Below are 26,317 nucleotides of genomic sequence, written 5' to 3'. Positions count from 1 at the left end.
TTATAGGCACTCTTCCAAAATTTAATTTACAAACAGTTTGCAAAAATCATGAGTTGCAATACAGTTTGACGCTAGCGCTATGAAGTGGATTTGACACAATTGGGTATGATTTTCATTTGCAAATGAAATTCTAATAGATGTGATTGACATAATCTTCAGGCATGTCATTAATGACATTCTGAGAAAATGCCATAATTTGAATGAAGATTTCAATTTTCCAAAAACAATTTAAAAAAATACTAAATAGAATAATAAACACAAAATTTTTTGAAACTGGCAACAACAAATTTTCAGTAGTCTTAATTTAAATATCGTTAAAATATTTCAAAATATTTTGGTAAAACAAGTAGTTTTAAAACTCCCTCCTTATTTAGTAAGTTAAGCTAACAATCCGGTGAATTATACCGTTCAAAGTAATGAAAGCTATACGCTTCATTTAACACCCTTTTCCAAATATTTAAATTTTTTCTATATCTTCTTTCCAGCTTATAGCTAAGAGGGTGTGAAATGAAGTGCAAAACTTTCAACACTTTGAACTAGTTAGCGTAAAAGAATGGAATGAAACATTGACAATTAATATCTTGTTTAATTATCAAATTATAAGATTAAAAAGTCGCACATGACGTCGTGTAATTCAGAACAACAATCTTGTCTCTTATATAAAAATGAGATATGACTTATAAGCAAAACTTCAATTATATTATAAAAGCTTTTCTTATATGCAAGTTCTCACTCAATTCATACTTTTAAACCCGTTCTACCGTGTTCGCAATAAATTTGTAACTACTGTTCTCAAAAACAAAAATTCTAAACAGTTATTAGTATAACAGTCTTCACATTTTAATAAATTATGTCTAATTATATCTACAAACATCCATGTACATGTTATGTATATGTATGATACTCTTAAACATTTACAATGACAGAAACATAAAAAAAATTATAACAGAAATTTTAACCGAAAAAATAAAATATCATCAACCTCTAACAAATCAATCTAAATGTCAAAATAAACAAATGTATATGTATGTATGCACATATATAATTGCAAATATACACGTTGTATATTTTATAAACGCAAAATGGTTTTCTTTTTGGTTTTTTCTTCATTTCTTTTTACTCTTTGTTTCCCTCGAATTATTTCACCGCATATGTATGTATGTTTGTGCACATACATTAATATAAATAAAAACTTTAACAGCTTTATAACCATTATACGACTGTAAATCATGATTAATTACTGTTATAAGAACAATGTATGTAAAACATGACAAATGCTTAAATTCTGAGTAGAAAGTGGAAAAAAATATTGAACTGTTATATTAAAAGTACGCGTTGTGAGGTGACGAAATGAAGGAAAGAAAACTGTTGGAATTATAAAATTGGCAAAAATTTAAAGATTTTGTTTGGATTCTAATAAATCAAAGCTCGTTTAAAACCTGTTTACTTTTAATCAAATAATGTAAATGAAAAATTGGACCTCCAGCGAACTCATAAACTCACTCTTGTATGTTTTCAAATTTTTATGATGCGTATTTAGCTGCAAAAGGATCTTTGGATTATTAGCCTAACATAATGTCATAAGAAATAATCTCAACTCCTTGAGGCGTTCTTTTGTGGTTGATAACATTTCGTGCATATACGGATATAAAATTGATAAGCAAAATTCAAATGATGGGAATGGTATGTTTACATTGACGGGGCGTTTTTAGTCCACCACTAAAAAAGTTTTCAGTCCACCACTAATTTTGAGTGACTTTCCATTTGTCATTAAATATTCTAGATCAGCACATAAATAGTTTAAGAATCCGCAGTGCGGCGGACACTGGTGTTGCAGTAGTCGACCTGTCAGGGTTTTGAGTCTGCCAAACAAACCCAAATGATCGATAAACAACATCTCCAAGTAGGAAATATGCAATTTAAACTAACCATTTGACCAATTTTTTTTTATTTTGCCCTTTTTAAAACATAAAAATCATCAACTTTTTACCAAGAATTACGCGAAACTTACGCAGAAAAAAAATTTTTGCTATCGGCAATTTTAATCTGTTTTTTTTTAATTTTTAATTCTTTTCAAAGACGCTTTTCAATTGACTTCCATTTATTTAAATTTTTACTTTATTACTTTTGTATTCTGCTTATGCTTGTTGTGAATCTAAGTAACAAGCAAAAAAAAAACTCGTACATACAAACAAAAAACTGAAATTTAATTTGAAACGCAACAAAATATTTTTTTTTTATTTAAAGTCAAGAACCGACGGCGTGTGTTATACACCGCTTAGTTGTCATTATATGTCATTTTAATTACCTCCACGTAAAATGTAAAAAAGTCAAGGCAAACAAAAAAATGAAAGAAAAAAGTTGTTTTTAAATGCACCAATTTTCTACAGCTGGGAAAAATAAAGAGGTTGATATTAAAAAAAGGAGCACATTTTATCTGTTTGATCTTGAAAAAAGGCAACAAACACAGTGAGTGCGCGAATCGGAATAAAGAATTCGTTATTTTTTTTATACTAAAAGTTAAAAATTTTTTCTGAAGAAATGAAATTAGAAAAGAATAATCTATATATTGCAGAAAGTGTATGAACGCGCGCATTATACTGAAATCACATTAAATATTTTATTACTAATGTCATGGACTCAGTCAGCCGGAGTCCGCTTATACCTATACCAAAAATTTCATAAGAATTTGTGATTATAAACCATAATTTATAACGCTACGAACATTGTAGTCAAAAGTAAATTGAGATTTTTGCTTTGTTAAAAGGTAAAGGTAGTGAAATTTTTTAACATCGCCGGATTATGACTATAAAATGTAGTAATTATAAACGAATTCCGGTATGCATAGTCCCCTCAAATCGACAATAAAATGAAAGTTTGTATCAATATTTTCAACTCTTTTAAAAGTCACATTTTTATCCGCTTCACTTCAGGCAAATATGCAAACACATATGTACACAATTACATTTCAACATACTCTTACAATGTATGATGTAATTACAAAAATAAATACACATAATAATAATAACTTACATACACAATTTAGTTACTTAACGCTTTGTTAAAATTAAAGTACCGTAAAGATTTCATCTTAAGATTAAAAACTTATTTTGCACCAGCATAATAAAAAAACACACACAAATTAAATGCTCAAAATCATGAAGAACATAGAAAAACATACCTGGAAATAAAAAAGAAAAGAAAAATAAATTAATGACATTTGTCAAAATATGTATAGATGTATATGTATAAGTGTGATATATAAAAATGTATGTATGCATAGCCAAGCATATACGCAGTAACTGAGAGTAAGAACATTGGTTTGTAATAAAAATATAAAATTGCGAAAAATTATTAACATTATTCACTAATGACGTTCAATATCATTTTAAGTTTGAGGAAGAAAGACTAAAAATAGACTCAATCTAGTTTAATTTCGAAGTTCCGCAAAGAATTCACAGGATCGTTACCGTATCCTAAATTAGTATCGTACAACGCACCATCATATTTCGCCAAATATAGTCAAATATCTTTCCGCGAGTGACAGAGTAGAACAAGTTTACAAAATTATAATACTGTACGTGTGAACTTATTTCTTACCCCATATGCTAGAGTTACAAAATTCACAATTTTTGCTTTTACGCAATTTAATTGGTTTGAAATTTGTATTCGAAAAATCGCATTTTAAAAAAAAATTAAATTTAATTATTGGTTTTTTCCCCAATAACTTAATCATAATTTCTTTTTTATTTAGTATCTTTTTGCTCAAAATTTATAGTTTCTTGTTGCGTTTATGAATACACCTTGAGTACACCTTGCGTATATTTTTTTTTCAAGAGCGCATTCAATATTAGAACCCAAACAATAACAAGGTTTTGATAAAAAGATTTATGTAAACATTATGCAAACATTGAGCCAATTTCTTTAAGACGGCATGCCACAAAATTTATTGGTGTTTATTTTCTTATATGTATTTCCCCCAATCTTCCCAAGCAACACCCGCGAAAAAAAAATAAAAAAAAAATTTAAGAGATTTATGTTGACAGACACTTGTTGCCTTCAGTTTTTTTGTTGCAAGACTTAGGAATTAGTTCCTTAATTTTTTGCTTATTTATAAAACCAAAAAAAAAAAAACAGGCAACAATCATTACGATAATTTTATAGATTTTTTTTAGAAATAAGAGCAGAAAGAATTAAAGAGCATCTGCTGTAAAGGAGAAAAAAAATGTCCTTTTGTTTTTTCCCCCTGCTTTCCTTACTCTTTTTAAAGTTAATAAAACCGTGATCTTATCCACTTAAAATCGTTTAAAACACAAAACAAAATTAACATTTTATTTCTGGCTATCCTCCATTTAAAAAGAGCAAAAAAAATATTCTGAAATTTTTATGTAAAATTTTTTATTCTCTTTGATTCTCATTTCGTAACATTAGAAAAAGCAATTTAAGGACTTTTTAATTCCCTGACTTGTCGTTTCGACTAAATAAAATTTCTCAATTCAATTCTGCGTTAGTTTTAAAACAAAATCTGTTTATCTTTATAAGCTGATAGCCATGCAATTAAGTTTTATATTTTGCAAAAACGAAAAAAAAAATGTGTAAGTAGATAATAAGGCAATAATTTTAGGATCTTTAAACAAAAAAAAAGAGACAAATGTATTTTGAGTTCTTTTGTACACTTACATTACATACATATCCATATGGAAGAATAAAAAAATGAGATCGAAATTTTCAAACCCCTTACATACTTTGGCACATTTTCTTCCACATTTTTTTTTGTTTTCTTAACTCGTTCGCTACCAGGGTCTTCTGGGAAAAACGTCCACAATAGCCCAACATTTTTTTGGTGGTTATATTAAATGAATTGAAATAGATTTTACGTATGTATATTTAGAACAGTCTAAAAAAGTAAAATAAGTATTCTTTTAAACTGACCCAAATATGTGACGCTGGGCTAACTTAACAATTTAGTTCAATACTCAACATGTTCAAACATGCTTTTGTAAATTATACAAAAATATCTGTCACATATATGTGTCGCCGGGCTGTGGTAAAGAAACGCGGTGACACATATATGTGACGATTGGTAGCGAACGAGTTAATTTAAGAAAAAAAAATAAGCAAAACTATATAATTTTGAGCAATTTTATGTTTAGAAATTGTCAAATTTGACAATTGAAATATCAGTTTAAAATATTATTCATATTAATGAATAATTTATTAGGGAGGAAGACAAAACATTAAAAAAATGTATAAAAAACGATCATTTATGTTAGTAATCAAAAAAAAAAAAATGGAGGCAGCTGTTTTTGTTTATGATTTTTCTACTTTATGTCAAATAAATTTTGCAAGAAATCAAACAGCAAAAGGAAAATTAATTGACAGATTGATTCAAATATAATTTTTTTTTGGTGAACATATCAGAGCAGAGTTGTCATGCGATTGCAATTGTCAATTTTGTTCAATTATTGTTTTGACAATTATTTCTTATTAAATATTTATTAATTTTTTTTTTACTATTATGTTGCTGTTATGATTTTTGTCCTCCATTTTTTTCATTGTTTTATAGTGCTTTCGTTTTTAATTATGTACCACATTTTTTTAAGTAATATATTGTTGTTAATATTACTAATTCAATCTTAAGTCGAAATCACATATTAATGGAAAAGCAAAATTATTACAAATCACAAACACAACCTATTTCGGCACAAGCCACTTCTAGAAAAGGAAAACGGTATTTGTAAAAAAAAATTATTTTCGTGGCAATTAGAGAATTTTTTGTTTACAAAAATAAAATTTTAATCAAGTGTAAGTATTTAGTAATATTTTAAAAATTTATTTATGTAAAGTTAAAAATAGATGTCTACGGATGACCTTGAGTGAAACAAATACAATTCAAAAAAAAAAAAACAAATCATAAAATACAAAATAATGCAAAATCATCGCGCAAAGTTTTTGTCATTTTGTGAAATGATTCAACCCTTTTTTGATATTTGAGGTTATACAACGCGTAAAGCGAACTAGCAACGGAAACAAAATTGGAGGTGCCTCTAAAAACTTGTCGATTCATAAGTTTATTAAATTTATTAGGTAGTACACCTAGTGTAGTTATAGCGTTGGTCGCACTATAAATTCCGACACACATACCTAGTTGATTTTTTTTTGATATTTAATTAAAATTTAATTACGAAAATACTTGTAAAATTAACAATATTAAAAATTTTTAATAATCTTCTATTTTTTTAAAAGCTTTGTCATTTTAAAAATTTATGTATGTTTTCATAATTAATTTTTTAACGATTTTTCACAATTCAATAATTCAATATATTTGAAAAGCTCTTGACAAAAGGTAAATTGCAATTTAGTTCTAATGCGGAAGTAAAAATTTCTACATGAATACATTCAAAAGTACGGAAAATATACACGATATTAATTAAATTGTTTCAAAATCGTATACGATATACAGTAGACCACACTTAAATGTAACACTGTACAAAATCAAGTCGAAAAAGGTAATCAAATACAAGTAATTGGAAACAAAATAAACGAAACTGTGACAAAGTTTTCTTCCTTCAAACTTGAATAAATTTTTGGCTGAGTTTTTAAATAAAATATTCTACAATATAAAAAAATCAAAACAGTTTTTGATTTTGAAGTTCTTCAATTTACAAATTAAATCTACGTGCAAGCGCAAATTTTTTGCACTTATCCATATGCAAGTGCAAATTACATGTAAATGCACAAATTTGAAGTTGTCGAATGTTTGCATTAATCCATATTATACTATACATGAACATACTTATGTATTTCTGCAAATTTGCATGTTTGGAGTACTCACAAAAAATTCTCATATGCAATATAAAGAAACAAATATTTATGTATATATTTGTGCATTCTAACAAAAATATATCTACATAAGTATGTAAGTATGCATGTATTTAACTGTAAAATGAATTTACTTCCGGTAATATTTTGTTATGATTGTATGTAAAAATATAAAATAGTAAAAACTTGATCAGAAAACTAGAAAAAAACCACGTATTTTTCTGCCATTTTTTTTCTTGCTTTACTACATAAATATCTACTTAAATTAATAATAAATATTCATGTTTGAATTATTTTTTGACATTGAAAACTTTTATTTTATATTTTAATTTTAATTTTTTTAATTTCCTACTATTTTCATTTAATATTTTTATTTTGTTATTTTTAGTGTGTACCTAATTTACCTTATAATTAACAGAAGTTCATCTTATACAATAACATTATTGAAGTGAAGTGATTTATAAAAATAGTCAATTACACGCCTTTTATTAGTCTAAAGCTAATTAAAAGAGTACAATAAACAAGCTAATAGGAAAAAAAATTGTCAGTCGTAAATAAATTTTACAAATTATGTTTATGTTTGTATGTACATATGTATGTACATATATCTTTAATTTGTAACATATCTTCCCCAGTCCCAAGCCCATAACCAATTGAACATGTAAAACTATTTGGATAAGAACATTAAAATAAAGAGATATTAGTAAGAGCTAAAGTAAGTCATTTTAGAAAAATGGTAAAAAATACTTTTTGAACAGAAACACTGATTGAATCTATGCCTAGGAGTTTAAACGCAGTATTTAAATCAAAAGAAATGCATACCAAATATTAATTAAAAAGATAATAAGAGTTAAACAAAAAGTATTCTACTGAGCGGTTTTTATTTACGCTCACAGTATATTGTCAATGTTGCAACAAAAATATTTCTGTACTTTCATTAAAATTGTTTAGCATCATAAAATTTATGTATTTACAATTTTTATTTTAAAATTTTTGATATTTGGGCACTATTATAACACTATTACTTTTACTGTAGCCTTTATTTTTTTTAATAATGTACATAATATATTTTTCATATTACACTTGATACAACAGACATTTTGAAAATTTTTTAATTAATTGATTATTGTGATTTACTTGAAATAAATTTCCATTTTTTTTTAGTCGAATTCCTACAATATGAGCTAAAAATCCCTCAATATTGTATCGCAACACTACTATTTTTATTGATTTGAGAAACATACAGTGCATTTACATGTGAAAACATTTGTTGATTTTGTACACACATGCATACATACTTATGGCATATGAAAGGTTGAGAGTATGTATATACATACATATGTACATACGTACAATTAGATTCTTGTGTGAGTCTTATTAGGAAATTTAATGAACTTTGTTAAATGCATTTAATTTATGGGGAAAAAAAAACATTCTATTATTTCTAAAAATTTACCTTCTACATTTTATTCCTTCACGTATGTGTGCATGTATGATAAATACCCTTACAATATGGTGGCTTTTATTCTATTTTAAAATTATATTTGTAATAATTTCCAAACACTTATGAATAATCTACTATTTCATTTTATCATCAAGTAATCATGTCATTTTTATTCTAAATTCTTATATTTACAAAAATATTCAACAAAAAAAAAAAACGCTGAGAACGGAACAAAATATTTTTGAAAACTTCTTCTCTTTTTACACAAAAACAAAAAAAAAAAAACACTTTTTCGTACTTGCTTATAAGCAAAGAAATATTATACAACTTGAGTATTTTATTACCAAAATATAAAAAAAAAAAAAACAAAATAAAACAGGAAAAAAAACAGAAAAAAAACAACAAAATAAAGCAACGAAATTTCGCGTTTTCTATTTTTATTACTATTAAATATTTTTTATTTTATTATAAAAATACATTTTAGATGCGCGAAATTTATTTTCGTAAATTAACAAAAAAATAAAAAAATAGAAAAAAAAAGTCACACGACGACGACGACGACGGCCATTATCAAGGTCTGTCAATGACTTCTGTACTTTTTCTCTGTTGTTTTCCTTATTATTGTTTTTTTTTCTTCTCTTTTTTTTTATTATTATCTATGATAAATAAATATATTAATAATAATATATAAAATAAAATTTGACACAAACAAATATTTTAATACACTGACAGTAACTCACATATTATTTGTATATATGAATGTATGTATGCACAATATATTTATTGGAGTAGTAGAAAATTAAAATTAAAATATTTATGTACGTAGCTCTATTTATTATATAAAACAGTATATTATTAAAGTAAATTGAGAACAAATCTGCAGTCAAAAAAATTTCTTAATAATAAATTGTGCGTTTCTCTTTCTCACTTACGTACATATTTCTCTTGTAAAATTTTGGCTTGCTGGTAATTCCTCCCTCCAAAAAAAATTTTGATTGCACAGTGTTTGGAAGTATTAAAATTAATTCAATATGCTATAAAGTACGATTCTCTTAAAATTGTACTAACATAATTTTTTATTCTCACAAAAAAATATATGTATGTAATATAATTTAATGTTATTTAATAAAATCATTTGAGCGTAACTAATTAATTTTAAAAATATATTAAAGAAAAATTAATATGATGAAAACTAAGAATATTATGAAATAACTTTAATTAATATTAATAAAATTTTACAATTATGTTAAAATCTACATATGTAAAAATTATGTACATATGTAAAAACATATTATGTATGTAAGTATGAGTAGTCTCCTGAAATATAAAAATATTTAATTCATCAAATTAAATATTCATTTTATAAGTAATCAATTTATTGCTCATTTTTGATGTGATTTTAACCCCGTGGTAAAATTCTTTAATCCCATTATATACAAATATATGGACGTATAAAGTATTTTATAGACTCAAACATAACCTTTCATATTCAGGCATATAAAAATTATTCCAAATTCATTAAACTGGAAATTTCTTTGACATTCTTTGATGTTTCATTTAATTTTTTAATAGAATGTGTGTATGTATGTATATTGTATACCTATGTAAATATGTATATATATTACCTATTTTAAATAATAATTTTGCAATTATTGTAAAAATTTATTATACATATTATTATAACTATTTTACATACATATATACATATTATTTTACATATTTTTGCATACATATGTATGTATGTATGCGGTAATTTTTGAATTGATAAAGATTTTAAGAACTTACTACAATAAAAATGTAGTGAAAATAGTTTCAAATATTTTTATTTAAAAAATAAAATCAAAATTTAAAATATAAAAAACTACTGAATAAAAAACTACTACTTAAATTTTTTATTAAATGAATAAATCAAAAAATTAGAACAGTTTAGAAATATTAGAACATATTAGAAAAGCAATTTCTAGTAGAAGTTCAACACATGATTTTTTTGACAGAAATATGTACATACATAATATGTAGGTATTATACATTCTTATAATATCTTATCTGTTATACATAGTCAAAAATTTAAAATTGAACAAAATTTTTCAGAGGAGTTCTTTTCCAACTCACTGTACGCATATTCACATATATATGACATATTAAGTTCTTATAATGTCATTAACATTGTAATATGCATAAAGTAGTGTTTACAATTATGACAAGTGTACTCGTTATACTTTCATTTTTTTTCCCAAAAATTATGTGTGTATAGATCTGTTTCTGTTATGTTATGCTATATGTGGATGTTTTCTATTATAAATGCATATACATATGTATCTATATACATTTTGCACAATTATTTTAAAGTACCTATAGTGTTTTTGCAATAGTGAACGTGCTAATTCTTTAATCTTATAAATTATATCAATATGTCCTATGTGCATACACATGTACGTACGTTGCCCTCGTACAAACCTATCCATATGAACGTACAATTGTGACTGCATACATTTTTATTTTCATTTATAATTTACAATATACATATGTACCTTCTGATTATTGCTGCTATAAAAAGTTGCCAATGGCTATTTATGCGATACATGATAAGTCAATGTCATTGCGGCCATTAAAATAACTGAGTTTCTTTATTGTATTTGTATAAAAAAATTGAATTTTTTTCCTATTTTTATTTTTCTCTTTTATTTTTGATCTTTAACAGCTGATTAGCTGTAAAATAAATTAATTTTCTTCTTGAAATTTATGCATTTTTTTTTGAATTTGTTTTTTTCAATTTTCTCTTTTTTTTTTGTAGATAATGAAAATTTGTATTACTGCTGTCAGAAACAGATGATATAATAGCAATATGGGCTTAAAAATTGAATACAGAATTGAAGTTAATAGTTTGACAATACATAACGCATGTATGTATGTATGCATATACAAATATGTTGTAATTGATCATAATAAGTTTACGTCATCATTTCAAATTTGTAGATGGGGCAAGAATTAGCTAATAGCAATTAATTATGACATTCCCAAATAGATTGTCATGGAAATTAAAGCGTCTTCACAAATTATTTATGTACATACATACGTTACATACGTACATATGTAAGTATGTTCATTGGTCATAAGAATATTCATATATGTATATGTGGTAAAAATATTCACAATTAAATCGCAATTAATTTTTCTATTCTCGTATAAATTTCAAATAAATGCGCAGCAAAATAAAGCAAAATAAAAAAACTTAATAAAAAAATTTAACAAAAAAAAATATTCAATAAAAATTGAGAAAAATAATCAAAAGAATAAAAATAGCAGAAAAATATTTCAAGTTTTTTTTAAATTCAGTTGAATTGTTTTAAATTAGATTTGGGGTGTGTGTCTTCAGTTTTTTTCCCCTCTATAATTTTAATAAGCAAAACATTGTACGCGCTCGAGTTCAAAAGAATATAATGATTTTTATTTCTCTTTCTTTCTAATATAACTTGAGATAAAAAATATTAAAAATCTTGTTTTATTCCATTATAGGAAAAGTTCACACTAAACAACTAAAAGTTTATTATGTTTGTATCGCGATCTTTTATTCTTTTTATATTAATAATAACAAATAAATAGAAGAAAAAGAAAAGAAATTAAAGAATATGTTACATAAATTTAGAAGGTTAAATTTGCAATTTGTCAATGTTGCCATATTTTCGTAACAATTTTGTTCTAGATATTTACATACTCTAGACAAGTTTTTAAACGAAATTACTATTGTTATTGCGTGCATTGGAAATGTATTCTTAATAAGAAAGACACTAAAAATATGAATATCATTGTTGGCTACTCATTTGACCTAACACTGTTTAATTTTTGTAATTTTGCTACCTTTTAAAATTTTGAAACTTACTGCAGTAAATAGTACTAACACTAATCGATTATTAAAATTTATTTATTGTCAAACATTAAAATAAATTATATTTAGTTCTTTATTTTTGAGAACCGTTGGTAAACTCGTTGATTTAATTTACTATCGTTCGCAATATAAATTAAAGCAACGCATATTCGCAATTTAATTTCGGAATATCAATTCAAACAATTAATCAATGTGAATGATACTTCGATACTTATCCAAATAGCTCATATAAAAATTAACTCATATATCTAATAACAGTTAATAGTTAAACATAGATTTTTCAACTTTAATTTAAGAGTACCCAATTTAATTTTGAAATTCAAGAATTTGTTTACTAAACGTTATTTGGCAACATTACTCTCAACAACTTGATCTGATGTTATAATAAATCAATTTTTATTCTTCTCTTATATATTATACATACATTTATATTAAAGCAAATAGATGAATTCCTCTAATCAAATATGGGTATAGAATGAAGCTCCCCCGCAAGACCAAATTTGAAAAAAAAAATAATAGAAAAACATTAATGAAAAAAATAACAACGAAATGAATGATGATTATTTAATTTTTCAATAGATGGAGCTGTTTGGAAGGGTGGGGAGTAGGTGGAAGGAAAAACATCGTTCGACTTTTTTTTTTCTCAATTAATCAACAGAGGTCAAATTTGATCGGTTTACTAGCTTTGTTATTTACAAATTACAACTAAAATAGATAGTTTTTAGATTGTTTCAATTAAATTAAGGAAAAATTCATTATTTTTTTTTTTTTTCAATTTTATAAAATATAAAATAGGAAAGAATCATTTTAATTTTTAATTGATTTTTCTATTCAAAATGTAGGAGTTTATAAAGCTTGTTCAAATATACAAAATTATCAAATCAATAAAATTATTAACAACTTTCGGAAATGTAATAATTATATTTTGAAATAAAATATTGTATAATAAATTCAAAATTAAAATAAATGTTATTTAGTTAAGTTGTTTAATATATTTAAATTAATGTAAAAAACATTAAAATATTGTCGCTATTAATCGTATAAGAACAAGTGAAAGTTTCGCTAAAAATACTACATTTTTTTTTACTTTTCTATAAATAAATTAATAAAAATTTGTTTCCAAAATTGAAAATTTATTAACTATTATTATTTTTTAACCTACTTAAATCTTATTTATTTTCTTTTTATTAAAAAATTTCAATTAAATTAAATTTTATTTTTCGAAATCTAACAATAATTGACAAATGGTACTCAAGTATTTTGAGACACAAATAAACAAAAAAAAAAATAATGAAATTAGATCAAAAAATATAACAGTACAACATGCGTAAGTGTTATAATTAAATTCAAGTTTCAACGATAACGTTATTGCACGTATGTTTACCTACATTTACTCATAAGCCACATAAATTAAAAAAAAAAGTAAAATTTAATTACTTTCACTTTCTTTATTAAAAGTGTGTTTATACTTTCATTTCAAAAAAAATGAAAAAAAAAAAAACACAACTGGAGCACCACCACGAGCAAACTAAAATATCACTGAACGAGAAAAAAACTGTTCTCATTTAAATTAGATATTTGATAAGTACTCAGTTTCGAAAAAAAAAACCTACGTATAATATATACTCGTATATTATTCATAAGTAGTAATCATTTATCAAAATAAATGAAAACCCTTTAATTCAATATCAATTTGTACATACTATGTATAAATATATAACATGTGACATTCTGATTGACAATTCAAACTTGGGATTACGATGGATTTTGAGTGTTACAGTAAAAAAAAAACAATACATTTTAAAACAAATCAATTCACAGTTGAATCCAAAATAATGGAATCTCTTTCGACAATCTTCTGTCACTTACGGTGTGAACTTTTTAAAATTAATTGCCAACAATATTCAATGCAAGCCTTTAATGCGGTTGTATTGAATATTTTACTACATAAAAAAGTTTGAGTACTTCAAATAATTCAATCATGTTTGAAATCAAACCGTTATTTTAGTGATTTTTCTCTCTTACAAATCAAATCATATAATTTTTTAATTTTTTATAATTAAAAAAAATGACTTGAGTAAAAAAACGACAAATTTCTCTCTTTGAGAATGGTATACAATACTAACTCACTTTATGATTTTATAAATGAGATTGCAAATAAGCGCAAAGATTTTTTAAACGTGCAACTTTTCATACCCTAAAATTTTATTATCAAAAACGATTGATAATTGTTTTGTATGAGTTTTACTGTTCTGCTATACGTTTTTATAAGATTACATTGTAAGCTTAAATAAACACACAAATGCTACTTAAATTATGTTTTTCTTTGGATTATTTTTTATTTACTTTCATTTTACCTACATACATGCATTTATATGTATGTATGTATGGAAAAACAAAAAGAAAAAACACAAAATTATTTTTTTAAATTATTGTAGAGGCTTCTCTTTTTTTTTTTGTTTTGTTGTTTTTTATTTTTATTTTTGTAACCAATTCACAATAAGAAAAGGGAAATTATAATGGAAGTTTTTTATAATTCTCTCAAGTATTTTTAAAATCAAAAACAAACAGAAAATAAAAATGTCCTCAAGGAACTATTAAATAATTTTCATTGTAATTCAAAAATGTTTTGTTTTGCCAGAAGCTTTTATGAGTTTTTTAAGTAAATTTTCTAAAAATGTTAATTTTTTATTTAAATTGCAAATAAAAGTAATAATATAATAATTATTTACAGTTTTAATCATAAAACTATATAACGGGTTTTTTTCCCATGTACATTAATTGTGGAAATTACAGAATTCGCCGCTTATACTTGATATGGATTCTATTTTCTTATTTTAGGGGGGCGACGATAGAATATGAACATTTTTTTTTAAAACCGTGCTTTCTTTGTTTAAATTTTTCAAGTTATGGCATGGCGGCTGTACTTATTTTTATAAGTCGCTATGTATTATGTATGTATGTATGTACATACATATGTATGCGCAATAATATGATTAGTTTCTATGTTCTGTACATTCCATATGTCGAAAATTTTTTCTCTATTGAATATCAATTAAAAACAAATTTTAAAAAATTCATATTTATGTTATTAAATCAATTATAATTAATAAGTAATAAAATATTCTCAAAATTTATTAACATTTTAATTTTCTAAACTTTAATTCATATCATGCTTTCCCGATTGACTTCAAACTTGACATTTAATTTCCTCATTAAATGCTCAATTGCATACATACATATATAAAACTTGTATGTAAATCAAATATGATCACATTGTATTTAATCATGATCATCAATTAAGTATCAAAAGTGAGTATATAGAATACTAGATTTAATAAAAAAATTGTTTAAATAAAACTTGTATAAAAATAGTGAAAATTCTATATATGTATACGTATGTATATGTCTATGAATTGATTAAGTTATTATCAAACGCTTAAAATATTTTATTTAGAAATTAAATTAATTGAATAATCTTTTTATTTTATAGAAATTAATTTGGTACATTCATAATATGGTTATAGCTCATACTTATATAGATTTTATTTTAGAATTCAATTAGTAATCCTTATAGAATTAAAATTTTAATATTGTAGATTGCTAGATACATATTAAATAATTATTGAAAGATAGTTAGAGCGTGACTTAAATGACAATTAATTATTCAATTTTTTTTTTCTCCTAGAGTGAGCAATTTTAATTAAGTCTGATGAAGTGTCAAATGATTTAATATTGTTATCATTACGATTTTTATTGCTATTATGAAAATAAAATGTTTTACAGACAATTCTATATGAAATAATTTTGTAATTGTTTAAAAATTTATTTTAAATCGTGATTTTAACAAATTAATTTAAACAAATTTTAATTTAATATGTAATTTATTTTTAGTTGTAAGGAAATATTTTTAGTACACCATCATACTAATATTTAAAAATTAAAATTATATTAAACGCGAATTTAATATTTTTACGCATTTCCCTTGTTCTGAGCTTTTCAAAATCATATATTTAATTACGCGTCTATTTGACACAAAAACAGTTTTATTCATAGTAGAAATGTCAAAAAGTACAAATTTATATTGAATTTAAGTGCCTATAAATCGAACATGTTGAGATGTGAACATTGTCTTCATACAAAAGCTTTATTTCTTCTGAGAATCGTCCATACAATGAAACTAATAATCGAACACAAATAGCAAATAAATAGTGCCGCAATACTGTTTAAAAAAATAAAAATTAAAACCAGTTCCGTTATACTTTACTAATTATAATCGATAAAAACGGCCGGGGCCATATTAATTTTGAAATTTTCAAAAACACTAAAAAAAACTCTAATAGCTACAAAAATAAAAAATATTCTTATGATTGAATTTCTTGCCTGACAATATGACATACATGCATGCATACATGTAAAAAAAAAATCAAATATCGCATGTTTTTTAAAAGTGCAATGACTTCGGCTTTATTTTTGCTTTTTGATAACTTGCATAAATTTTTGTTTTTCTTTAATACATACAGTATGTGTTTAAATGTATATTCAGAAATGTTCTAATACACTTTCAAAATCTATATTTAGCACTAAAATTTCAAAAATTTTACCTAGATTTGTAGATTTGTTAAGGGAAATTAAATAGGTGCAAAACCGGCCAATGCTGCTGTTTATGATTTATTGTTCTCATGCCGCCGTCTATAGTAATTTTGTTTCAACTAGTTTAGTGCGCGAGTTTCCTCAACACAGACCAATCTCGGTCTAAATCAATTTCGACGTCGAACAGCTAAATACCAGTCATTCTATAGTTATTTTTATGATTCTTTAATTTTAAATCCTGTAAAAAACTTTTTAAGAAACTCTTTAAACACATTTCTCATTTGAAAATATTGAAGGGACAAACACTTTTTTGTTTTTTTAAACCATGTAATAAAAAAATGTACATGAGTTCTCTTAGTGATTTTAAAAATATTAATTATTGCATTTTTTTTCCTTAAAAAAATGTCGGTGACCTTATTTTTAATTGAATACAAACATAAAGAACGTTTATATATAAGTACTTAAAGTTTAAAAAAAATGATAAGTGAAAACCTCACAACTCAGAACAAGCACAATTACGAGCAAACAAATCAATTTTCATAAATGAAAAATATTAAAAAAAAAATTTAAAATCGGTAATCGAATTTCAACCTTATCAGTTACTGTTATGTAGGTAAAAAATAAAAGTCACTAATGCATTTGTGTGTATGTTTACGTGAGCACTAATTTTAATTTTGCCGTCGTCGTCTTATCAAAAAAAAATTTTTTTTTCTTGATTAAATTTTCTACCTAAGTGCATTTTAAAAAAATATTTTTTTTTTTGTTTTGTGTTTGTAGTTGAAAGTCTAATGACTGCATTTAAAAGCGCTGACATTGTACTAAAATTAAAAATTTTCATTTTATTTTATTTTTAGTTTAATCTAATCAATTTTTGTTGTTATTTGAAGTACCTACTTACTTACAAATGAAAATTACAAAAACAAATTTTTTTTTTTGAACCGACAAATTTTTTTTTATGTATTTTGTCGATTCGTCATGCTTCCTGAATTGACTTTTGATTACATTTCAATTTTTTAAATACAAACAGGAAAATGATCTTTTAAATGCATTAAAATTTAATTGAAAAAACAACTCAATATTTTTAAATTGTTATGAAAAACAAAGAAAATTGATTTGATTTTGCCTTTCAATTAATTAAAGACGTAAGAATATTTTTTGTCTTAATAATATTATTTAAAATTTTAGTTTCAATATTTGCCACTACAAATTGAAATTTTAAAGTAAATATTGTAATGAAATTCGAATATGCATTGTCAAAAACGTTATAAGAAAAGATTATTAAAATGATATTGACAGAAAAAAGTACGTACATAAATATAGGTAACAATTTCTGTGATTTTAAAAATTTAAAAGAATTTCTTTTGCAACACTTCGGGAAATTGTGGAAATTGTTCTAGTTTGCTCGAAAGCTTATGAACTACTGCATTAAAGCGTATTTCAGTATTTCATTGTGTTATAACCTAAAACCAACGCGACCAATTTTAATTCAATCACCACGCGGCAACTTCGGGAAACATAAATTTTGACAACCGCTGGCCATCTAGAGTATTTTGTATTTTTGTATAATTGTTGTTTAAATAAATGTTTCAATCTGAATTATATAAAACGGTTACTGTAATGCCACGAGTAGAAAAATTATAATTGAAAATAATTGAAAACGAAAACTGTTTCCCTAATTTTTCTCTTTAAATATCAAAGATTAAATCATTAACCCTAATAAAATTGGTGTAAAATTTTTTAAATTGATTCCCAAAATTTGATTTCATTGAAAATAAAATTTAATTTAAACATTTTAATTTTATTTTTCAATTAATGTTTCGATCATTAAGATTTTAAAATAAAGTTTTTGACTCCTTTCTCTCTCCTTGATCTCGCATTTATTTGAAATCACTACAACATAAAGAACGCACACGTAAAATTCTTTTCTCATGAAAGTCAATAGAAACAGGATAAAGAAGAAAATTTTTAAATTAAATCGGTTTTTTTAAATGCAATTAATATAAAAGGTTAAACGAAATATTTAAAAAGGGATACCGAAATTCGAATTAATTAATTTGGTATTTTAATTGAATTACAATTTTTATATTGAATTTTAATTATAGATAAGATTTTTTTTCTAATATTATACGGTTAACGCGTTTATATTAGAACTTAATTTCAAATTACAAAATTTTTGTTCATTTACTGGTAGGTCTTCTTATATGCTTTAGGTCAATCCTTAAGGTAATGAAAAATCACTCCAAAAATTAAGTTTAAATTTATGGATTGCGATTTTGAACCCTGCGAGTAATTATTTTTTTAAAACTATATTTATGTTGGGTTCGTTTATTTTTAAAAATTATTTTAAACCTTAATATATTCAAGTCTATAAAAATGCTTGATTATAGATTAAAATATTTTTTCCGAATATGAAAAATTACTTTACACAATCAAAAGAATCACGTTAAAATATGTAGTGCGTATTTGTGTTAAAACGCTTTGTTAAAAGTGAACAATAATTACAATAAATATTTAAGTATCAGTTGTCGCTGAGTCGAACTCGAATCGAAATATGGGGTCATGAAGTAAAATTCAAATAGCTGAAGTTTTTTGATAGCTATTATCGAACTTAGAATCAGAGTCAAAAATTTATAAAATTTACTTTCTAAAATTTTATATGTACAAAAATCGAGATCAAAGTCTGAATCAAAATCGGATATATATACACTTTGTTTGATAATATACACTAAGTAAGTTAAATAAAATTCACAATAGTTTTAAAACTATTATATTATTACATTTGGTGTTTCACCGCTCTTTTAAGGGTTTAAATGAATTTGATTTCTGTAATATTTAATAATTAATACACATAGTAATCCTCCCTCCCTTCCTCATTCTCCTCCTCTCCCTCATAAAATTGTACAAAATTTATTGTATATTTATTATTAATATTTTTTTTTGTGTTTAATTACATCTCATATTCTTTCTTAAAGAATATGTATGTATGTATATGTTGGATCCACACTTAAATAAGTCAGCCTTTCCTAATTATTTTTAATTTTTTCAAGAGTTCTGAGATCTTTTTTATTTTATTTCATTTTTTTTTTCTAATTAAAAAAATAATTTTTAATACAATTTTTTTTTTCATTATCATATTTTTTTTAATATTCTTTGAAGTCACGGTTGGTTAAGTGAGTAAAGCCCCACGCTTGAGGTGTGTATAATTATTAATGAAAAGCAGAAAAACAAAAAAAAATTATGAAAGACGGTAATTTTAAAAGAAAATTTTTTTAAAAAATAAAACGATTTATCCTAGAAAAAAAAAGAAAATTATTCATTTTTTGTTTTGAACAGATGTGAAAATTTATTTTTACTTTTAAAGTGAGTCTCATAATAAAAACTAGTGATTCGTAACACAAAGTTTAATATTATAAATTAAGTTTACCTACACTACCACCTATGTTATACTCTTCGATGATCGATCGATAAAATGACATATCGATGTATCGATAATATGAAGTTTCGAATATTAATGTCAGATTTAATCGTTATTTGTTTTTCATCGATGGCAATTTTAACATTGTCAAAAAGATTCGTGTTGGGTTTTTGTGAGAAAATAAATTAAAAATAATTTAAAAATTTAAGTACTTTTTTCACTATGGTAATCAATTATTATTTTATATAAAGTAGAATAATGTGTACTACAGTCTTTAATAAATACACCAAATACATATTAAGCAATCTGATTTATGGAATTGGTTTCATCATAATTACAGTTTTTTACTTGGCGTTTAAAAAAATTGCTAAATTCCCAATAGCCCTATGTTCTGATTTGTGGAACGATTCGAGAATTATAGTACACAATGATATTAAAGGCTTCAAATAATTCTTTTTACCAAAATTTTATTTTGCACTTCGAAACAGCCATCGTTATATGCATACGAGGATGCTCTAACACCGTAAGAAATGTATCGCAGATCATTTAAACAAAGGCAAACAATTTAAGCAACTACATGACAAAGTAAAAAATTGCTTATTCATTATTTAAAAAAAAAAACCCGAAACGAAGTCATGATCAAAACTTTTACAATTTTTTAGTTCGGAATAAGTTTCTTTAGTGATTTTTTTTAACAATTTTTTTTTGTTTCATTTGAAACCAAAACAATTTTTACTTTTCAATTGGTTCCAGCCGGTCGTTTTTTTATTTTCTTCAGTAAATTCTATACTACGAATCACTTAAAGGAGTAAAAAAATTTATGGTAGATTGATAGCGAGAAAAAAAAAATTATTAAATATCAAGTCTCATGCTATGATCGTTAATAAAAATTAGGCAAAAAAAAAATAATAATAGACAAGAATCTAGAAATAAGGCATACAAAAAAAAAAAAAAAAAAAAGAAAATTAAAATATGGTGGTGGTTCATGAAGCGGAGCGGCACCGGTTTCTTTCGATTTTCTGTTTCCTATACATACATATTCACTACGTTTACACATAAAGGTACATTTAATAGTAGATGCAGTAGTAAAATGGAATGAAAATTGTTAACATCAATCTTCTTTGATATTTTCTTTCATATTTTTACCTTCTTTTTTGTGTACTCTCATACTCATTATTGTTGTTGTTGCAGTTGTTGTGATTCTCACAAAGCGTAACGCATGTCATTTTCATTTTCCACCATCGACCGACATAACTTTGTGGTTTAGAAGTTTAGAAATACAAGATAAATTTATAGATTGTAGCATTCTAAATAACTTTGTATTTTTTATTGATATTAAACAATGGTATTAATTCGAATTTCAAAATTTCTATTAAAAAATTCAATTGTAAAATTATTTTAATGCTATTTTGATGATATTTTTTATGAATAACAAAACTTTTAAGCTATTATGTATGCCGAATTCGCCAATAAATTTGGAAAATGTCACTAAATAAATTTAGAAAAGTAATATGTACGTCGAGTTCGAAAAAAAAATCTTACGAATGGGATATATGGTGTGACAAGTATACGTTTTTGTTATAGTTTAAAAGAACTCGACAAGTTTGTCATTTCGCCATACGATAATAAGCCTCTAAAATAAGTAAAATGACTGACGAATATTGCATAAAAACTGCAAACACAAAATTTTCCTCTTCATATTCCTTAAAATGAAAATCTATATTGTACAAATTTTCTACTTAATAAATTCGATGAAAATAATTTCGATAATTTGATTCGACCCCCTCTTCGATATTAATTTATACTAAATTTTAAACTTAAGAAAATAAAAATTTTGTTAATTACAAAAAAAAAAAAAAATTTGAAGAAAAACAAAAACGATTAGAACTTAAAATGAAAATGACATGCCGGTCTAAATATGAAGTGTACGATTTTAGAGTTTTAATAATATTGTTATTGCTGCGTAATATCAAAAATTTAAATCAAAAACATGGGGCATATACGTATGTACGTATGTATTTTCATTTCTCATTTTACTATTTCGTATAATTTGCCGCAGTCGCATATAACATACATATTATGTATATACTTACGCATGTAAATAACTGCTTTCTTGTTGATCAATCTCTTAAATTTTAATCTTGTAAATCAAAAATAACTATAGTGTTGGAACAATTTGTGTAATGATGTTGTATTTAGTATGTATACCAAATGTTGTTACAACAACAACAATGTATTTTTTGTGTGTAAAGATTAAAATCATCTGTCTTGTCTACATTTTTGTATACTTTTTTAAACACAGAGTACCTAATGTTGTTTTATTTAATTTAAAGTCAATTAAGTACTTTGTAAATATTAAAAAAAAACAAGTTATCCATGTACAATTGTACAAGTTTTAATATTACTTACATAAAATAATTGGTAAAGAAGAAATTGTATTGCGAGAATTTAAAAATCTAGATTAGAGCATGTTACACTATCGTATATCTAATAAGAATTTGAATAACAGAAAAAAAATGTAAAAATTAAAAATTCACGGTTAAAATTTTTCACGATTTTTCGTACGAAAGGAAGGCGAAAATTAAAAAACAAAAAAGAAACTTAAATTCTCCAATTTTGCTCTTAAAGCAAAGTTTAATTTTAATGTGGATCTTAGTTACTGTTGACATATATGTTACCATTATACAAAATTTACGATTTAATTTGAGTCTAATGAAATTCGTTTATGTATATCCTGTTTGACATTAGGCATTGCCTGACAAACACAAATTACTCTATTCTCATCAAACTTTTACTGTCTGGTATTTTAAAAGGAAAATGGCGACAATTTTCAGCAGCAATCAGCTGATTTTTATTTGGAGTTTGAGGTCATTTTAGGTCTCATATGTAGATAGTCATAAAATTTTATCGTAAAAAATGCTTTAAGTGAAAAGAACACGCAGAAGCAACTTTTTCTTAGAAATTTATAAAATACACATATCAAATTTGCAGTGAGAGTGGCACATAAAATAAACAGTGATCAACTTAATTCACAAGAGAATTTGATCATCATGGGCTTGAATTGAAAATATGGTGAGTTAATACTGCAATGACAAATAAATATTGTGTTATAAAAATTCTAAAAACATATTCTATTACGAAAATTCAATATCATATTTTTAGATAATTTCTGGCCATTAGTATAAAAACTTTTTGGAAAAATAAGTAATTAGAAGACTACTAAGAGGTGATGAGAACAGTATACTATAAAATGAACGGATAGTTAAGGATGGTTATAGTACGGTAAAATACGGTACGGACGATTATAATAGTAACATACCACAACTGTAGGAAAAAAAAAGGTTTCTTTTTTATTAATTGGTATGGAAAATTTTAAAATTAATATTTTCTTTTTCAAAATTGTTTCAAATCCAAACAGAATCCCAAACAGAACATAGAAAATTATTTAAATGTAAATTTTTCACAGAAAAAGAAAAAAACTGAATAACTACAAAATACAAAACGGGATTATTAATCACTTTTTTTTTTTTGTTGTTAAATAACTTGACGTAGAGCATATGAGAACCCAACAATATTCTAAGAATTTTTCAATTTACAAAAAAAAGAGAATAGTGGTGAAAATATTTTATTGGGGGAGATAAAATTTTTCAAATCAATTTTGATTAGATTCGGAAACAAGAGAATTTTGTCAAAAAAAAAAAAAACTCATTAATCAAATTTCTTTCTTATATTTGGAGAAATATTAAAACAAAGAATTGAATAGTAACTCAACTTTTCTCTATGTTTAATGTATTATATCATTAAAATTTTGAAAATTTGACTGTATGTATATCTTTATAGCTGGTAAATTTTGAAGATCGATCTTCGAAATCAATCTTTGTTTGATTGAAAATGCTTTGGAATTTAATTTTCGCTCTTTTGTTTCACTTAGAGTAAGCTTTTCGAAGGCGACAAGCAGTGGCAAAAATATTTTGATATTTTAGCTAACTACTGTCGTCCTACAGCTCACTCACTCTGCTCTCTCCTTAAATACTCATTCTCAGTGTATGTATTACACATTTTTTCATAAAAGTATATACGCTAGTAGAGAAGAAAAAATAATATTTAGAATCGATTCTAAATTAAATATCGAATGCTTTCACACAATTTTCTTAATTAAATCATTTTCGGGTTAATGAATTTTAATGAAAAATTTTCTGACTGATTCCGTCATTTAAAATTTTTAAGGAAATTGTATTCAATTTCCCTTGAATTCTCATCTATTAAAATTAAAATTATATTTAATTTGAAAATTTCGCAAGAATATTTAACTATGTTTCGATTTTTTTGGAAATTAACTCCTATTTTTATTTATTTCCAAAATTTAATTAAAATTTTATTAATTTAATTACTAATACATGACCTTTTCAAATTTACTTTTTCATCACCTAAAAACCAAGTAAAATGAAAAAATTACAAGAACCAAAACTCAATTTTGCGAACTTTTCTCTCATTTGGAACGAATCAATTTTCTTCAACTCTCAATAATTTGCAAGTTTTTATTATATGCTTGTGTATAATTAAAAAACAACAAAAAAAAACCCTAAATATTTTTTCCCTATATATCCTTATAAAAAAAAAAATTCGGAATTTTCCAAAGTAAATGAATTTAATGAAATTATCAAAGTTTATATTGTATTGAGGTAGGAATTTTTAAAGAGAACAGGGATGTAGCAGCAAGGCATAGAATTAAAAAAATTTTAAAATGTATTTATTGACCTTTCTCTCTATATATTTTAATTTATTCCCCGAGAAAATTTTTTAAATGTTTTTTTCCTTACCATGCACATAAAAAGTTTCCATTAAAAAGAAACAAAAAATTAAAAAAGGATATAAAATTCCTTTCTTAATTGTCAACTCAGACAAAAGCCCATTACAGTAATTAATGTCCAAATTTATCCCTTTGAAAATTCTTGTTTTTGTTTTTTTATTTGCTGCCTGTTATTAAATTTTTCTATACATACACATATAGATAGAGAAACGAAATGGAAAAGAAACATTAAAAACACAAATACGAAAAAAATTTTAATGAAAAACATTTTTTTAAGCAACCAAAATCCATTAAATGACCTAATGAAACGCAAATTCTAATTTAGAAAAGAAATATAAAACATTTTATTTTAATAGTATAACATTGCAAGAAGACTATTTTTGCCCCGTCCCATGTTTAATCCTTCACATTTTGTCAGCTCTTACAATGTTATGTTTGATGAATAAACGGTGTAGTGAAATACCAAAAAAGAAAGTCTAATATTCAAGGAATTTAATTATTTTTCTTTTCTTTTTTTTTATATTTTTAGAATTGAGACACGCAAAGAAAAGTTCAAAGAAAAGAAATTGGTTTTTATATTAATATGGAGACGATATAGGATATGGCTTACGATTTATATTCAACTTTATTCATCAGTGAACATACATTTGTACAAATTTCAAAGTTATATGGAAGTATGCGAAAAAAATTTTTGAAATCAAACCATTTTAATTTGAAAGGAAATGTGTCAGAATAACACCACAATATGAATTTGGCATAATGATTAATTATAAAGGAAAACATTTACAAACATATACAACGTAAGCAAAACCCAAAAAAAAATGAAGTGTGTGTACTGTTATGTAAATCGATTAGTAAATTCACATTCAAATACGATATTAATAACACAAACGAAAAGTTCACGAATCTTAGTAAAAACACGAACGAAAACCACAATTTAAGGAAAAATCACAAAATTTACAGTATTCTCTGTTGTTGATTCACTAATACATACAAACCACTAGAACAGTTGCTCTCAGAATTTAAAGAATTTGTATTATTTCGGTTTTGTGATTGACAAATTTTAGTCATACTTTCAAAGTGACAACTGATTCAAAATGCAAATGTACTTTTGATCTTTTGTCTTTAGAACTTTTGCGACGTTGTTAAGAATACAAAATGTACAGATACCGATTCCTGACAAGATTCGTATTTTTATAGTTCTGCTAAAAAATTTAAATAAATCTTTAATAAAATAGAATGAAAAATTTAATTTCATGTTTTATTTGAAGCTAACAATAGAATAATTAAAGAAATTAGTTTAATTATTGTAAATTTTAATTATTTTACAAAATTAAATTACATTAT

General features: G+C 24.4%; 1 protein-coding gene across 1 annotated transcript in view; it reads right to left on the bottom strand.

The window, feature by feature from the left end:
* Positions 1-2,933: 2,933 nt before the first annotated feature.
* The window catches only part of LOC129619293 (ecdysone receptor-like), a 52,262-nt gene continuing 28,878 nt past the window's right edge, over positions 2,934-26,317 (bottom strand). The window contains exon 2 of the mRNA XM_055534476.1: positions 2,934-3,181. Within this exon, the coding sequence (XP_055390451.1) occupies positions 3,087-3,181 (95 nt within the window). The 3' untranslated portion in view covers positions 2,934-3,086. The remainder of the gene's footprint in view (positions 3,182-26,317) is intronic.

The sequence above is a fragment of the Condylostylus longicornis genome, unplaced genomic scaffold, assembly GCF_029603195.1.
Source record: "Condylostylus longicornis isolate FDR11 unplaced genomic scaffold, ASM2960319v2 ptg000011l, whole genome shotgun sequence".
NCBI lineage: Eukaryota > Metazoa > Arthropoda > Insecta > Diptera > Dolichopodidae > Condylostylus > Condylostylus longicornis.
This window is presented reverse-complemented; position numbering and strand designations above follow the sequence as displayed.